General features: G+C 38.3%; 1 protein-coding gene and 1 non-coding gene across 3 annotated transcripts; one reads left to right on the top strand and one right to left on the bottom strand.

The window, feature by feature from the left end:
• Nucleotides 1-6,556: 6,556 nt before the first annotated feature.
• On the top strand, nucleotides 6,557-14,545 carry LOC104443408 (solute carrier family 35 member F1). 2 transcript variants are annotated; one of them, XM_010056819.3, is made up of 11 exons: nucleotides 6,559-7,360; nucleotides 7,856-7,950; nucleotides 9,542-9,599; nucleotides 10,464-10,658; nucleotides 11,177-11,253; nucleotides 11,851-11,933; nucleotides 12,210-12,261; nucleotides 13,124-13,192; nucleotides 13,280-13,366; nucleotides 13,464-13,525; nucleotides 14,064-14,545. In XM_010056819.3, the coding sequence occupies exons 1-11, from the start codon at nucleotides 7,240-7,242 to the stop codon at nucleotides 14,239-14,241; spliced, it is 1,077 nt and encodes a 358-aa protein (XP_010055121.2). In that variant the 5' UTR covers nucleotides 6,559-7,239; the 3' UTR covers nucleotides 14,242-14,545. The 2 variants fall into 2 exon arrangements, with proteins under 2 accessions (XP_039166699.1, XP_010055121.2); XM_039310765.1 differs by lacking the exon at nucleotides 12,210-12,261 and having other exon boundaries at nucleotides 6,557-7,360; nucleotides 11,851-11,931.
• On the bottom strand, nucleotides 14,540-15,334 carry LOC104443478 (the record flags this gene model as incomplete). The annotated part of the gene is made up of 1 exon (XR_005550274.1): nucleotides 14,540-15,334. It is a non-coding gene; the product is annotated as an uncharacterized LOC104443478 (transcript).
• Nucleotides 15,335-17,718: the final 2,384 nt, after the last annotated feature.

Raw genomic sequence — 17,718 nt, 5'->3', positions numbered from 1 at the left:
CAGAGTTGACTCAAGTGTGTTCATTTTCCTCGCATAAGTTACTCGAAGACTAGTGATAGGTGGTCCCGCGGAGCTTTCGGAAAACGGTAGCCTATTGTGTAAGCACAGCAATCGTTCCTTTAGTTTAGAGCTTAAGCGTGTTGACTTCCCCCATTTTAATGCTATCTAAATTCTCTTTTTTTCCTTTGGTCGGAACTTTTGGATATGCTAAATCTATGTATAAGACGGAGAGGCTGTCCCACCTCGGCTCATGGTTAACTTGCTTTTAGATGCCTGGATTCCATGATTTTGGAAAAGGGTTCCGCTTTTGCCTTTCGAGTCGAAAACTTTTCACTCGGGAGGGATGGAGTTTGGATGTGTTTCGATAAAAGAAGTAGGATAAATTTATCAAGTAAGTAGATCTATATGGATATAGAGCCGTTTATATATATAAAAAAAAAAAAGTCGCTGTAGGAAGCAGATTGGAAGGGAAGTCCTTCGTTTCGATGATCGAACGAGAGAATTCATTAGTATTATATTCGCATTGGCCCCATCAGAATCTTGCAGTTTTGTAGCGAAATTAAAAAGCAATTATCCCGAGAGCCAAAACGATCATCATCATCGCTTGCCTTTGCCATCCGAAAGCTTCTCGGGTCAACTTCGATAGGGTTTTGGAGTAGGTATTGGCGCGTCGCTGTCTCAATTTTTCACTTTCAGCCTGTGATATCCGATTATCTTTTCTAAAAGAGCTAATGTAGACACCACGCACACGCCAGCATCTTGCTTGCTTATTGGCACTGAAGAGTTCGAATGGGAAGAGGCTACACATTCAATGAACCTCCAGAGAAAATCTAGTGTGGAAATGATTTGAAGTGATGGGTTGCCAACGTAAAGCCTTTCTTTAGCATGAAATCGTTGGTATTCCATGTATGGTGGGGAAGAAAAAGATACATATACAATTAGAAGGTGCATGGGCGTGCAGATATCGGCACGTTAAAATAATGAACGCAATCTTATCGAGCGCTCCGTCAGGAGACTACTTGGGATGGCCCTTGTGGGTGGTGAGGCTACACATTCAATGAACCTTTGGAGAAAATCAGATGTGGAAATGATTTGAAGTGATGGGTTGCCAACGTAAAGCCTTTCTTTAGCGTGAAATCATTGGTATTCCATGTATGGTGGGGAAGAAAAAGATACATATATGATTAGAAGGTGCAGGGGCGTGTAGGTATCGGCACGTTAAAATAATGAATGCAATCTTACTGGGTGCTCCGTTAAGAGACTACCGGGGACGGCCTTGTGGGTGGTGAGAACCCAGCCCTCCCTCCCCGCCAGAGGCTCTCAACTAGCCTGGGAAGAAGGAGGCCCTCGGTTGAGTAGCCTGGCTCAACATACTTATCTTTTGATTTTCAATTAAGAAATATCTTCATTTTCAAAATACCGATTTTGTATAACACGACAAAGGCGATAAATCTTTATATGTACTTAAATATTCCACGCGGCTTTGAAATGGCCAGGTCAAAGATTATAACAGGTAAGAGGCCACTTTTGATAGAGAGAGAGAGAGAGAGAAAGAGAGAGAGAGAGCCCAAAGATGAGTTTTTCAGGGTGCTTCCAAGCCTTTTATTTATCATAGAATAAAATACACAGACAGAGAAATAAATATATAAATAAGTCCGATTCCTTTCCGTTTCATTTCTGATTTTCCTTTTCTTTGTCTCTCTTTTTAAGTAGCCAAACAGGATCACAATGCTGCTTTAAAGATTTTCTAAATAGAAATTTTGAAAATTTGTAAGCATCCTCCATAAAAAGAAAGTATAAAAGCACAAATTCATGGAGTTTGCCTGACTCGATCAAATCAAATTTGAAGAAAACACATGAGTTCGCATATGTGATGTCAAATTTCAAAAATTGAAATGAAAGGATCTCAACCTCTGTGCATGTTCATCAACTTCGAGCCATAAACATTGCTAGGAGTCTTGCATTCACCTAAACTTGTTACATAATTGGCACCAAATTTAACCGAACAGCTTTTAAGCTGCTGTTATCAATTAGTCAAGCCAACAAAAGGAACCACTGGCCTATTTTAGGCTAAGAATCGCGTAAAGCAAGCCTTGACAGTAGTTCAAATCACTTAATTTTCAAACTCAATAAAGATCATCAACAAAATGAGAGATAATGGTGATGATTCCTCAAGAGACTGAAAAAGCACACCGATATGACAATTACACCCTTTAGGCTTTAATTCAAAGTTAAAAAAAAAAAAAAAAAACGATTTTACCTTTAACTCAAAAACCTTACTGAAACGACCAAAAACTCTTGTGTTGATGCTTGGTAATGTCCCACGACAAACCGCCAAGAGTATGCAATACCTATCCTTCACCATCTTTGAGTCCCTGTCCAATTCAAACAGTGGTGGTAGCAACAATAATTTCACTTTGAGAATCCATATGTCGATTATCCTTAAGATTGTTTGTTGGAAAAATATTAAATAACATGAAAATAATAATAATTGTTGGAAATATGTTGAAAAATATTGGAAGGTAAAAATAAATGTTTGAGGTGTGCAAGTATTGTTCTTCCGGATAATTCTGTCTCTCGGAGTACAAATTCGGTGTGTAAGTTTTTAGTAGCTATTCTCTCAAGATATAACATACTTTCTTTTTTATTCCACATTGAATAATGGAAGGAAATAGAACAACGTTATTTGTATAACCTAGCAAGGAAATGAAAAATACGTAATGAGATGGAACAAGAGAAATAAGGATTTTCTGATTTTTATATCCAATATCACTTTTCAATTGTGTGTAGATAATGAAAAGAGAGCTGTTTGCAAATCATTATGAGTCTGTTGATAATTAATACACGACCATTCCAAATAATGGAGGTTGAAAAAGAAATAAATCAAATGTTACCATTAGAAAGCCGGCCATTATAAAACTTTACAAAAACGTTATAGATTATTGGCGGACAAAAATGGTTACAAATTGATAATGGTAGAAAATTGTTACAAGACTAATAGCTTTCGAAATTTTGAAAACTATTGAAATATCCAACAGTATCAACTCACGGTTAACTTGCTCCTAGATGTTCGGACTCCATGATTTTGGAAAAGGGCTCTGCTTTTGCCTTTCGAGTCGAAAACTTTTTACACAAGAGAGATGGAGTTGGGTGTGTTTCAATAGAAGAAGTAGGTTAAATTTATCAAGTGAGTAGATTTATAAGGATATAGAGCAGTGTATGCATGAAAAAGAAGTAGGAGCTGGAAGCAGATTGGAAGGGAAGGACAGTGAAGATCTTCATATCGATGATTGAACGAGGGAATTCATTAGTATTATATTCGCATTGACTCCATTTGATTTTTACAGTTTTGCAGCCAAATGAAAAACAATTATCCCGAGAGCCAAAGCCATCGTCATCATCCCTTGCCTTTGCCATCTAAAAGCTTCTTGGGTTGATTTGGATAGGGTTTTGACGTATGGATTGGCGCGTCGCTGTCTCGATTTTTCATTATCCGCCTATGATATCCAATTATCTTCCTTGAGAGAATTAATGTAGACACCGTGCGCACGCCAGCATATCACGCAGAGGCTCAATAAACTTATCTTTTTAAGCTATCTTCATTTTCAAAACACCGATCGCGTAAAACACGACAAAGACGAGAATCTTTCTATGTATTTAAATATTCACGAAGCTTTGGAATGGCCGGGTCAAAGATTATGAAAGGTAAGGGGCTACTTTTGTGAGAAGGGGGGGGGGGGTCCAAAGGTGAGTTTTTTAGGGTGCTTCCAAAGCCTTTTTGGCTGGTAGGCCTTGTATTTATCAAACATGGAGAGGAATAAAATAAATACACACGAACCTTTGACTCGTTTTGACGGGTGGGAGCAGAGCTCTGCTTTCGCCTTTCGAGTTAAAAACTTTTCGCTCAGGAGGATGGAGCGGGATGTGTTTCGATAAAAGAAGGATAAATTTATCAAGCGAATAGATTCATACGGATACAGAGCAGTTTATGCATGAAAAAGAGGCAGCGGCGGGAAGTAGATTGGAAGGGAAGGAAAGTGCAGGCCTGCATATTGACTGTTGAACGAGGGGACTTTGCTAGGATTATATTTGGATTGACCCCATCAGATTTCTGCAGTTCTGTAGCCAAATAAAAAAAGCAATTACCCGAGAGCCAAAACAATCGTAATCATCCCTTGCCTTTGCCATCTAAAAGCTTCTCAGGTCTGACTTTGATGGGGTTTTGGTGTATGGATTGGCACGTCGCTGTCCCAATTTTTCATTATACGCCTTTGATATCTGATTATCTTCCTTAAAAAGGCTAATGTACACGAGAGCATCACTGGTGTTTGCTATCATTGAAGAGTTCAAAATGGGAAGAGGCTCAAAAAGCTTTTCTTTTGATGCTTAATAAAGAAATATCTTCATTTTCAAAACATTGATGGCGTATAACGTGAGAAAGACCATAAATTTTTTTGAACACCCCATTTTACACTAACCCTTACGGGCTCCATTCTGGATTTAAGATGATTTCTTACTTTATCTATTTATTTATTTTTCATTTATTTCAATTTTACTTGAGATAAACTACCCATGCCCCCACCCACCCCGTTGTGGGCACGTTGGGTTGGGTCTTTCCCCCTCTAATTGCGGTAGGGAGAGGTTCAAATTCCGGCGTGTGCATTGCGCGACTCACCCGCAGCCGGGTCAAGTGGGTGGTTCCTAGGCCACAGAAAAAAAAAAAAAAAAAAAAAACTACCAATGCCCCTCTCCAATAATATTTATTAATATTAAATGTGGGGCCCACTCTTGATTTAAGACTGACGCTTGCTCTTTTTTTTTTTTTGTGTGATAAAAGTAAGCAATATAATTGGGGAGGTCAAATTGTACAAGCAACACAGCTCTAAAAACTTGCACTCAATATGAACATGCTCATTATGAGTGGAAGGAAGTGGTGAAAAAAGCCAAGCGGCAACAATAAAACGACCGACAGAAGGCCAGCGGCAACCTAGCAACCAACGAGGTGCCTACCCAGACTACGATCAATGGAAGAGAAAATAATGAGGTCCACATCCCATGAGTGTTGCATCTCCTGTTCCTAGCAGAGTCCTCAACATTCTTGAAGGTAAGAGCCTTATCTTTGACGATCTCGAGGAGATGCTTCTTAATGACCGAAATAGACAGCGGCTTCCTTGAAAAGAATATTGTTCTTGTTCTTCGAGATGATGTGACAAAGCGCTCTAAAGGAGAAACGGGTAACACATTTGTAAAACTCCTTGCCGGAGAGCAAGGTAATGGCCTAACTAAGAGTCTCCTCCCAAATCTTGATCCCAGGGAAGATTGCATCTAGTAGCTCAAAAGAAAGCTAATGCAATATCAAAAAAGAGGTGATTGATAGAGTTAGGCACCTCGTTGCAAAAAGGGCAAGAAGCAGCATCAATTCTATTATAAGACATGAATTTGTGATAGCTGTGGGATTTGAACCCACACCGACGCTTGCTTTTATTTCTTCTTTTTTGGTTTTTTCCTTTTCTTTCTTGTTTTGGAACAAAATTGGTGCACCTCTTTTTTAAAAAAGTTATTTTATAGATAGCTACCTAATTTTTATTTTTTGGCAAAAAAATTTGTTAATGATTTTTATATTTCTTTTTTTTTTTTATATTAGGAAGCAATTATTCAAAAAGCAATTTAAGCACAAGTAGGAGGATAATCTTTGAGTAAATTGTGTATAATGTATACATCAATCATAATATTCGATCTTTGACTAAATTTGTACTAAAATTCAAAGTTGAAAAATTCAAAGTCATGAAAATAATCTATGGAAATAAAGTAAGCAATTTGCAGATAAAATTAACATTTATTTACTCAGATATATGACTAATGCCTACTCAGGTTATAATAATGAAGAATAAGTTTTGAAGAAGACAAAGATGAAGGAAACATTGAAATATAACGAGTGTGGATGTATCAGCTAGGGTGAAAAAAAATCGTTTGAAAGTGATGTGGGTAGGTCTTTTCTTTTAACAAAAATTGAAAAAAGAAGAAGAAATAAATGTAAGATATAATCTTAAATTAAAATTGGGATCGTAAAGGATAATATAGTTAATTCAATATAATAGAGAATACTGGAAGCCAATAATAAGAGGCATTTAGAGTGGGATCTACAAGGATTAATGTAGTCAAATCAATATCAATAGCCAATAAAAATGTAATAAGTAATCTTAAATGAAGAGTGAGACTCAGGGGTTGATATAGCCAATGCAATGTGAATATGAAATGTCAGGAGCCGGCCTAAATAAGTGAGTCTATTTTTTTTTAAATGTATTTAAATATGGATGAAGCTTTGGAATGGCCAGGTCAAAGGTTCTAAAGGTCCAAGGGGTGAGTTTATTAGGGTGCTGCCAAACCCTTTTTTAGCTTGGTAGGCCCTGTACTTATCAACATGGACAGAGAATAAGATGGTGAAATACAAATAAAGAAGGAACCTTTGACTTGTTTTGATGGGTGGGAGGAGCAGGGCCTATATACGCTGTGCATATGTCATGGAAGACGATACTCCAGGTCACCCTCTGGGAAAGGCGCCGCCATCATCATCGCCATCATCATCGCCATCATCGCCTTCTTGGAAAACCCAGGAAGGAAAGACAGTGAAGGAGAGAATCTGAAAGCGAAGCCGCAACTTATTATAATCTTGGGGTGGCGGTAGGAGGAGGGGGCGGAAAAGCGTCTTCTGCTTCAAGCTCTGCCGCCCCATATTCAACGGCTTCAGACGCTCTGACACAACCCCCCCCATTCTCTCTCTCTCTCTGTCGATCTCAGTGGGTGGGTTGAGGAGAATATTGGCAACTCCGCATAGCCAGCCGCTGTGGCTGACTTTTCATTTCTGACTTAAAAATCGCTCCTTTTTCCCGTCCTCTGTTCCCTCTGTGCCCGTCGTTTTCACTTTTCGATCTCGGGTTCCCGCGAAATCCGACTTCGCCGCGTGTGGGAATCGCTTCCCCCGTCGAAACTCCAAGTGGGTATTCGGAAATTCAGCCATCGTTGCTCTGTTTTCGATCGGATTCCATCATTCGTCGTCCTCGTCTGGTCGGGTCTGGTCGGGTCTGGTCTAGCTGTGGCCCGTGACTCCTCCAATTCCTTATTATTTTTAACTGGTCCTCCTTTTGGAAACGCCCCATTTGAATGAGTTAGCTCATCATCACTCATATATATACACACGCACACACACAGAGAGACAGGAGAGAGAGAGGGACGGGGAGGATGGGGTTCAGCTGGAAGGAGTTTTGTACGAAGAAGACATTGGTGGGGCTTGTTCTTGGCCAGTTTCTCTCTCTTCTCATTACTTCCACGGGCTTCTCTTCCTCCGAGCTCTCCAAGAAAGGTCCTTCCCTTTTTCATTCCTTTTGTCATCGATCATCCCGTTCTTCTCATCACCCTTTATTTTGAATTTCGATTTGTTCCCATGCCTCGTCGTAGTTTTCCCGATTTTGTTGTAGTGCAGCTGTGAGTTCTCTTGTTTCTGATATTGACTCTTTGGTTGCGGCCTAATTCCCCATTGCCTTCTTCTTTCCAGTCTAGTTAACAGTGAAATTTCTTTTTATTTCACCGATTTTTTCTCCTTTTTCTACCTTCAGTGAGGATGTAGTGGCCTCGAATATACAATCAATTGAGTATGTCCAATTCATTTATCAATGGGTAGTTTGTAATTACGATAATGTTTGTATTGGCTTGGTATGTTAATGATTTAATGGACATGGGTGTACATATTGTCGGGATGTTTTAGTTCATCATCTCTACCGAGTTGGAAATTATTGTTCTGCTGCCCTCACTCTCTTTCCGATTCTCACCGCCGTTCTTCTGTGCTTGCGAGCATCAGGAATCAATGCGCCCACTTCGCAGTCTGCTCTAAACTATGTGTTGCTGGCAATTGTCTATGGAAGTCTGATGCTTTATCGCGGGCAACCTCTCAAGGTTATTTTTCTTGATTTGTCATCTTGTTCTAGCTAGTTGTTGCTTTCTGCTGATCTGTTGTCGATCACCCATGGATCACACTGTGACTATGTGTGTGTCCATACGTGTATGAAATGATTTCTTCATTTATAACTAAAATTAGGCTGGGAAGCTGTTTCTAGACATTTGCTCTTCTGATGACAGGAAAATGTCAGAGCCATTGATGGCATCGGGTCTGTTAGAATGTCCATGTGCCAGGATTTTTTCTAAAACGCCTGATACAAACAAATCATGCTATTGTCCGAAAATGCCTCCTATATGTAAAATCCAGGGACTCTTGGTTTTGAATATCTTCAAATAAAGTCGAACTTGCTTGTTTAGTTTTCATCAACTCCTTATTGATTATTTGTATATACTGGCCTCCTTCTTCGACATCTAATTGGAAGTAACGAAGTAAATTGCTAATTGAGGTTTTATCTCTGTATGTTCAACATACAAGTGAAAGATGCGCTAATTGGATTGGCTCTTTCAACCTATAGAATTGACTAATTAACCTCTCGAAGACTTTTCACCAAAACGTTTGGTGACTAGTGATTTTTTGTCATAAAATAGAAAGAATATGATTTAGACTTCTATAGGAGGAGCAGTAAAATGTCATGTATGGTCTGATATTCTTGTTCACAGGGATGCTTATTACTATTTTTCCTGTATTTCATTTTTTAACATTGCCAAGAGAACCTAAAAATGGCAGCTAGATGAGTCTAATGCTGATTTTAGAGGAAACGAAGCCTTAGAAAAGAAAGACATCCTTATAGGGCGATCAAGACAGACTCAAACAAAATCTTTCATGACGTCGAAGGTGTTGATGTTCGAATATTTATTTATTAAACACCACCTCTATTAAAAAATTAAATTTTTCGAATGGTTGGCAGTGGTTCTACAAAACTTTTTATAGTATTGGAGCAGGAGGTCCCAAGTTAAAATTAGTCTACATCCCATTTGTCTTCTTAATTATATATTTCCATAATTTAGTCTTAGGTCAAAGGCCAACCTACGAGTGGGAGTGTTGCGAGGGGAGAAGAAGGGGGGTGGAGTGTTAGAATATTTAAACAATAAATCATGTCTTTTTTTCGATAGTTTAAGCTTTTAGAACACTTGGTATTGGTCCCACAAAAGTTCACAGTTGAGAAAAGGCCTATGATTGTCTGGTGTTTTGCATCATATGTTTTTCTTGGTTATATAGCAAACGTTGTACTTCTAGAACTCAATATGAACATGCAACAGTTCTAAATTGGGTTTTCATGAGAGCAGCAATGTGAAGGCTGTCGAGAGGTGGGGGATATTCTAAAGAGGCAGATCTCTTGAACAAGATATTGAAGATGTTCTCCGAACCTTCATAGTATTATATTGGAGTATCTATTTAGATAATATTTTAAGGTATCTCTAGTAATCAATTGTTTACTGGTGGAAGCTAGAATTAAGAAGAGACAAGTTCCAGATATTTTGATTGATTTTGTGCACTTCTGTTTCGGCTGATTTTGCTTTCTTCCTGTGTATCTTTTTCAATCACTCCGTTCATGCGAGTTCAACTTAATTCTTAAAACTGGTGCAGGCGAAGTGGTACTACTATGTTATTCTTGGAGTGGTGGATGTGGAGGCCAATTTTCTTGGTGAGTGTCTTTCAGTTTGTAGAAGGTCCCATGATAATAGCACAAAATCTACGTTCTCGCTCCTATATCTTTTGTTTGTATTGTTGACTGTTCATATAAACTTTTTGTCTGTTAAAATCCATGGTCAACAGACGGCCGGGTTGTTTTATACTCATAGCATCTGATTCTCAATCCATTAAAATCCATTGTCAGTAAATGGCCTTCTTCAAGCTTTCTGGTGATTGAGACTTTTCCAACAACTGAAGCAAGTCTTATACCATTAGTATGGTTGCTGCCCTATTTGGATCAATCACATCCTTTTGCCCTCTATATTGTTGCTTCCTTGTTCATAATAAAATGCCAGAATGCTTTGATTCAATGTCCATATCTTTCTTTAGTTGACCTGAGCTCCAGGTTATAATTGAATGACCAATCAAAATCCTGAAACTGTGGATGCGCCATTCAATTAGGCTGCTCTTTTTACTGGCATGAGCTCCTACATTCACAATACGATTAATTGTTTCTTATAAACTGCCCTGAGAATATAAGATCTGAGCAATGATGTACACAAGTCAGGTACTCCTCTTAGCATTTCCTTCTGAATAATCTACTAATAGCTAGACGTTTTAGAGATCATGTCTCTATGACTCTGCTTTTGTTAATTATTGTGTAATTTTTTTTTTAAGAAATAACGTATTAACAAAAGAACAAAAAAACCAGCCGAGTTCCTTTATTAAAATAGATAAACAGCAAACCTCACATGAAACCTACCAATAAATGGGGCTTGAACAGGCTGTGCTACCAGGTCTAATCATGTCTCTGCTGTTGACATTTGATCTTTATATTGTACCTTATTTATTTGTCTAATGCTCCCTATACTCACAGTGGTGAAGGCCTATCAGTACACATCCATAACAAGTGTCATGCTTCTGGATTGTTGGTCAATCCCATCGGTCATGCTTCTTACTTGGCTTTTCTTGAGCACAAAGTACAGATTCAAGAAAATAGCTGGTGTTCTTGTTTGCGTTGCTGGCCTTGTTATGGTTGTCTTTTCAGATGTTCATGCTGGCGATAGATCAGGTACTTGACAGATGTCTGCCTCAATGTAATCAAGTGCACGACCTGTTGATACTCTACTCTGTGTCCCACAACTATTATTAGCTTTCTCCTTTATTTGTCTTCTGTTGATTGCTGTTCTTAGAAATTCTCATGCTACTACAAATCGATTTGTCAAATGTATGGTCTTTGTTGAACAGCCATTTTTGTGATGCTTCTTATGTTAATATATTTCTATGGCATGTGATCTTCATGTTTCTATTCACATATATATATTCCATTGTTGGAGTTTCTTAGCAATGAAAGTATGGTAACTTTGTCCAAGAAAGATTGTTTAGAGGGGAAAGAATGCGCAGCTAAAGCTGCTAATTTGTAATAGTTGCTAATATATAGAATCATGGATATGGTAGCAAAAGTAAATGATTTTGCACTAGTCTCTTTATTGCATACTAGAAATTCTTCTATTCAAGTGTCATAATTCAAATTTATTACATCTGATTGAGTGAAATTATCCCATTATATGCATCTGTTATCTTTCTTAGCTGGAAGCAACCCTCGGAAAGGTGATGCACTAATTATTGCTGGGGCAACACTCTATGCTGTCAGTAATGTCAGTGAGGTATGCAAAGTCATATCTTCTTTTGGTTTCTGTTCTTATAAATATTTCCGGTTCGCCTTTTTGAATGGTCTTATGCATGAAGCAAGCTTGTGGTATCATGTCTTAGGTGATGTAGAGCCCGTTTGTTGCATTCTTATTTATAATTTATCTAGAGGTAAAATTGGAAAGAAACAGAATTGTAAAACCTTATTTTACCTTCAGTATAGTAGCACAACTTTATAGGTGAAGGAAATTTTGAAGGTAGGATTTATGTCATTACCACACGTGTTTTCTTTATGTGTAGCAGGTATTTTCAAGTTTTTATTGAGTCCAGGACTAGAAAACACATGCATCATTTATCTCATCATAATCGAAGTACCAAAGAGACATCGCTAAAAGTTGAATCAGACCATACTTAATGGTGTTGTTAGTCAGAAGAAAGGTCTGGTCAGTGTAGAGAAGTTCTGTCAGTGATAGTTTTCCCCCAACTTATTAAGTTGGCTGTACTGCGAGCTTGAGGTGTTTGTTGCAAGAGATTTTTTTGCTTCTTTTTCTCTTACTGTGGATAATTGATATATTATTTTGGTATCGATGAGTTGATTTTCTCTCTGTTGACAGGAATATCTTGTGAAGAATGCTGACAGAGTGGAACTAATGTCAATGCTTGGACTTTTTGGTGCCATTATTAGTGCTATACAAGTGTATCCTTCTTTTAGGTCTTCTTTATCTGATATACAGAATAAATGCCTATATTTTCATGAGATCAATCATTTTCATTGGTCTGATTTCATTTGTTGTTTCACAGGCAAATGTCGTGCATCTGATTTAGCCTGTTCTATATGTACTTATTCCAGATAGGACTTGCATAGTGTTACCTTTGCTTTTTGCAATAACTCAAAGTGGTCTCATCTCCATGTGTGATGGAAAATGCTTTTGGTGTTGACCTATTCTCCAAATTTTCCTTAATCTTCATACAGAAGCATTTTTGAGCGCAATGCACTCAAATCTATTCATTGGACAGCTGGAGTAGTAAGGCTCACTTCCCCTTCCCCCCCCCCAACACACACCATGCATATATCTAAACATTCGTATCATACATGTATATCCACTATGTATCTAATAAATATCAATGTGTATGTATGTGCACGAGCACAAACACCAGTACAGAGTTGCCATCTGCACGTGCACTCTCTTCAGGACTTTAAATTGACTTGTACTTGTAAATAAGTTTAGAAGCTGCCTAGCTGAAATGTAACTAGCTTCGAACTATTTCATCTTTAATACAATTCAATGACTCAGAGATCTTCTGAATAGCTCGACGCAAGAAGCAGGAAATGATAAATCACTTGAATGTGAATCAGTGGGCTTTTCCATGACCACTTAAATTTTATTCTTGCACTGTTTGCAGAACTTTGGATACAGAAAAACTTGAGACGACTGTTGTTGCTCTTAATTAAGAATCAAGCATTTAATTGTCAACTGTCTGTTATATTTTGTTCAGATATATGTTTTTCACTTAAGCAAGTCTCATTGCAAACTTTTTTCAATTATGCCAATCAAAGAAAGAGAGTAAGAGCTGGGATATTTAGAAAATATGCTCATGGAAAAATTTTCAGGGGATTTTCTCATTTCAGCTTTGTATGTGCTAATCTTTCATCAGATAATCAACAAACTTAAGTCAACTTGTAAGTTTAAAATGTAAAAATTATATTCACTTCATCAGTTTTTTGGAGTTGCCTCTGTATAAAGCCTATTATTAAGTATCGGAGTTATTTTATTGGTGGGATTCAGCAAAGATTAGCATGCTTAAAACTTCACTGATATGCTTATATGCTGTTTGCTGACTAGAACCTGTACTCCCTCTCTTTTATGACTATTTTAATTGGTGCAGACACTACCTTTCGTGGGATTTTCACTGGCGATGTTCCTTTTTTACTCATTTGTCCCAATTTTGCTGAAGGTTTGAATTCAAGAAACTTCCTTTTCTGGTAGTGCAGTTTTTCACTTGCTTGAAACGTGAGATTCATAGGTTTTTCTTCCTTTGCAGAGAAATGGGTCTACAATGCTCAACCTATCTCTATTGACCTCAGACATGTGGGCTGTCTTAATCCGCATCTTTGCTTACCATGAGAAGGTTAATTTGCAGGATAATTGGCATGATTGGGATTTGGACTTTGTCTACGCCTCTTTGTGTTGATTTTCATTTTCATTTTCATTTGATCTGTTTACAGGTCGACTGGATGTATTTTGTGGCCTTTGCTGCTGTTGCAGTTGGTCTGGTTATTTATTCAGGGTGAGCAACTAATGGATTTTCATAGCTATTTGTTGGTTTCTCTCAAATTTGCTCATTAAAACACCCACTTTAGTCAGTCTGCTTACAATATCTTGTTCAAGCAGTTGAACTTTAGGATTCACATCTATTGGTAATCTCAGTGCGCAATAGAGAAATTAAATGGCTTTGTCTCCACGCTGAAAATTAATTAGAGTGGTAGAAATTGCTCTAGAATTTCAAGTAATGTCCCGTTCTTCTCTGTGTTTTCCCTGGGTACTTTTGGCAGGTTTCTCATAATCTGTTAAGCCTTATCCTTAAGACGTTGGGCAGTATGGTGTTTTTCCGGGACTTTTTGGTTCTGTGCTATCTGCTATAAAAAAAAGATACACATGTTGATTTCATTTAGATCGACTGTAATTTGAATAAAAGGGAGATATCTTTCTAGTGTAGTGGCGAGTGTTCCATCTGACTTTTAGACAATGTGTTTTTGTATGCTTGTAGAAGTGGTTTATTGTGTGAAACTTATTTCAGCATATATGCGTGTCTGGCTTTTGTGCAGAGGAGACAGAGAAGATGATCAAAAGCGGGCCGATGTTGCTGATGAGAATGTTGAGAGGAGCAAGAGATTTGATGAGGAGGCTTGCTCGGTCAAAACAGAGGTCACAAGAAACAACGAAGTTACTAGTGGCAGCAGCTCAGCTTGGAAGAATCAGGGCAACACCGAAATCGCCTCATAGCTGGTAAAGATCTGAAGGGAGGGCGTGATTGGTCTTTTCTCTGTCAAAGTATACCCCAGGAGCTCGGCCTCAAGAACGACTCTCGATTCATGTCCATGGCAAGCGCTATTCAATTGTAAATGTGGGAGAAATGCTGTTTATTTCGTTTGCCTCTTCAGTATTCGCAGAAGCTACCTCTGGATAAGTCGTCATTTGATATGGTCAACTTAGGATTTTGTTCCGGATGCGATTTCAGGGTGTTGATGCCATGATTGGCGAGCAACCATTGAAAGGCAGAGATAAGAATATGCATTAGTGCTGACAAGACGAGTGGTTCTGCACCTCCCTCTTATTATTGCAAAACTGTAAACGCAGGGAATGTGACAAATAAGCACAAATACATACGGAAAGCAAAGAAAGCTCCCCTTTATTCTAAACTCATCTCGCAATTCTATGTAGCGAAGCCGAGTAAAGGCTCAGCATCAAACTTAGAATTTTGCACCTGCCGATGGCATGGAAGGGAGCAATCTTATATTACTCCAGGTCGTCGAAGATCTTGGTGGAGTTATAGATGGCGTGCAGGACAAAGGGTACGTAGATGACCAGCGCGAGGCTGTCGACAGCAATCAGTGTGCCGACGGCGTGAATTGTCTCGGTACCTTTGCAGGCAACCTTGCCGAGCCGGAGCTGGATCATGTCGACCATGGAGTACAGGAGGAACACGCCGCCGATGATGGAGGTCAATGCGGAGAGAGTGAAGAGGGTCCCTCTCAGAGCCTTTTTTCGACCGGCTTTTGAAGGTATTGGGGATGTTGGCGGGGTCTTTGTGCGGGTTTTTGAGGTAGGCGAAGAGGTGGGTCTTGAGGGCTTTGGCCACGAGGCTGGACAAGAGATAGCAGGCGAACGATATTACCTCGTTCTTGACCAGCCTCCTCGCCACGTGAACTCCTGGTTCGCACTGCTTGTTGCCCTCTATGTTCTGCTGTCCAGCGCTCGCGAACGCCAGGCCGACGAAGACCGCGGCGGTGAAGAGCGAGTTCACGCTCACCAGATCGTCCAGCGCTTTCTGATGCACCCCAACTGCCTCCTCCAGCCTTTCATAGCTAGTGATGCAACATCACAAAACCACCACCAAAACAACAACACGAGAAAGTAGCGTTATATCAAAGAGCAAAGTGTGGAGTACTGACTCAACTTTCTGGAGACTCGTTTGGCTATATCGAATCAATCTAAATGGAAAGATAAAAAATAAAACCTTTATGGAGAATTATAACATTTTTCGGTACTATGATTAGTTCCGTCCACCCCCGGCGGACATGATTTCTTCTGTGTTGTATTATTAATTACCAACCTTACGGAGCGGGGGTTTTTATAGAGATGATACAAATGTATACTTGGCTAGCTTCGCAAGCATCGTTCGTGAAAGAGACAAAGCGCAAATGGAATAAAGACAAACAATACGATGCTCTCTTCTCTCTTTTTTTGTGTTTCACGCTCGAAGCTTATTATTTACATGTAGCAACAAAACAAAAAAGTGGAAGTCAAGAAAATCAGAGAGAATATGATGATTCTCGTGGTTCAACCACCTGCAGCCTGCAGGCATTCGTCCGCTAGGGAAGAGCAGAAATTTGGGAAAACTGCCAAAAATCTATCAAACATATTTGCTTTTGTGCCAATTTAGTTCTAAATCTTTCAATTCTGTCAATTGAATCTGAAATATTTTAGTATTTTATCAATTGAGTTTATTTAGCTAATTTGGCCGAAACTTGCTGACATGGATGTTAGTTATCTTATATGGCATGATCGATACTAATGTGAATTTTTCTTTTTTTGCAAATTTTTTTTTTTACAAAAATTCGGAATTTTTAATTATTTTATATTACTTTCCTTTCCTTTTCTTTTTCCTCCTTCTTCTACCAGTTGCCATGGCCAAAGACTGGCTAGAGGCGAGGGTTGATGAGCTCAAGCCTAAGCTAGCAAGGCTCCACCTTGCCAGATTTGATGAAGTCGAACCTTCCCTAAGGCCGGCGAGGCTTGAGCTCATCAGGCAAGCCTCACTTGAAGTTGGTGAGGGTGATCCTTGCCGGCCCTCACCTTTGGCTAGTTGCCCAGACTATGGTGATTGGTGGAGGAAGAAGGAAAAAAAAAAGAAAGAAAAAAAAAATAAAATAAAAATTATTCACGAATATGATTTTTTAAATTAGATTTGCAAAAAATTGTCCATGTTAGCCCCGACACATATGATGGTCGGCATTCAATTTAGAAATTTCTAACTAGAATTGGCCCGAATTGCAAAATATGAATTTTAATTGGCATAGTTAATACGTTTAAGGACTTTATTGCAACAAATATAATAGATTTAAGACTTTTTTGGTAACTTTTCCATAGAAGTTCATTTTATCCAAGTTAGAATATTCAAAGAAGGCAATCAAACTATCTTAGAAGCCCTCCAATTTTTTTTTTTTCTCAGGTTATGTATATGCATTGACCTGGCAAATAATAACCTGGATCTGGTGACCCGCTCAAACTCATGATGAGAAATAGAATACGGGCGAACCCATCATGGGTTCCATTGGTTCGGGTCAACTTTCTTTAACCCGACTTATAATTCGGAGTGTGTAGTTTTCTTTTGTGCTTAAACCATAGTCAGAATTTTGCAATAGGCAACATTGCAAAATGTTCAATCTTGTTAGCTGATATTTGTTCTACATGCGCCGAAGAAATGCAAATTTTATCTGATTGAATGGGTGAATCTAAATACTTTATTAAGCGCTAAAATTTGAGTACCGAATATTAAGTGCTACAAAGATAAAAAGAATGTTTGATAATATACTGATGATAATTGAATACTCAATTTTACTAGTTTCTTACCAAACATGGAAAAGTGAACATTATTGAAGGGTTTTTACAATATATTGGGTAAGTTTTTAACTTCCGTCAGATATTTTACAAGTTAAGCATTTCAAGTAAAATATACTCTAAATGATATGATAGATTTTTCTTGACTTGAAACGAGAATAATTTTTCCTTTTTTGTTTGAATTATAGTTGGAAATTTAGAATAGTCAAAATTACAAAATATTCAACCTTGTTAGCCAAAATAGGCTTAATGCCCTAAAAAAACCCCAACTTTAACTCATGTCCCATTTTTACCCTTTATCTCATAAAAAACGTCTTCCTTTAGGTGATGTCTCAATTCTACCATAATTTTTTTTTTGTCCCATAAAAAATCTCAACTTTAGGTTTAGTCCCAATTCTACCATAAACTTTTTTCTATATAAAATAAACAATCAATTTTAGGTCCAATACTAATTCTACCTTAAACCGTTTATTATCTCATACAAAAATGCCAATTTTAAATTCAGTTTCAATTTCACTCTACTTTATTTTTTGGTCTCATAAAAGATTGCCAGCTTTTACTTGACTCCCATATATGCTCTCCATTAACCCTCCATCAAAATTGCCTTTAGTAATTTTGCGCTCGTCAATCTCTCATTCC

Source organism: Eucalyptus grandis, chromosome 1 (assembly GCF_016545825.1).
Source record: "Eucalyptus grandis isolate ANBG69807.140 chromosome 1, ASM1654582v1, whole genome shotgun sequence".
Classification (NCBI taxonomy): Eukaryota; Viridiplantae; Streptophyta; class Magnoliopsida; order Myrtales; family Myrtaceae; genus Eucalyptus; species Eucalyptus grandis.
The sequence above is the reverse complement of the archived record's forward strand: the minus strand, read 5'-3'. Positions and strand labels throughout refer to the sequence as shown.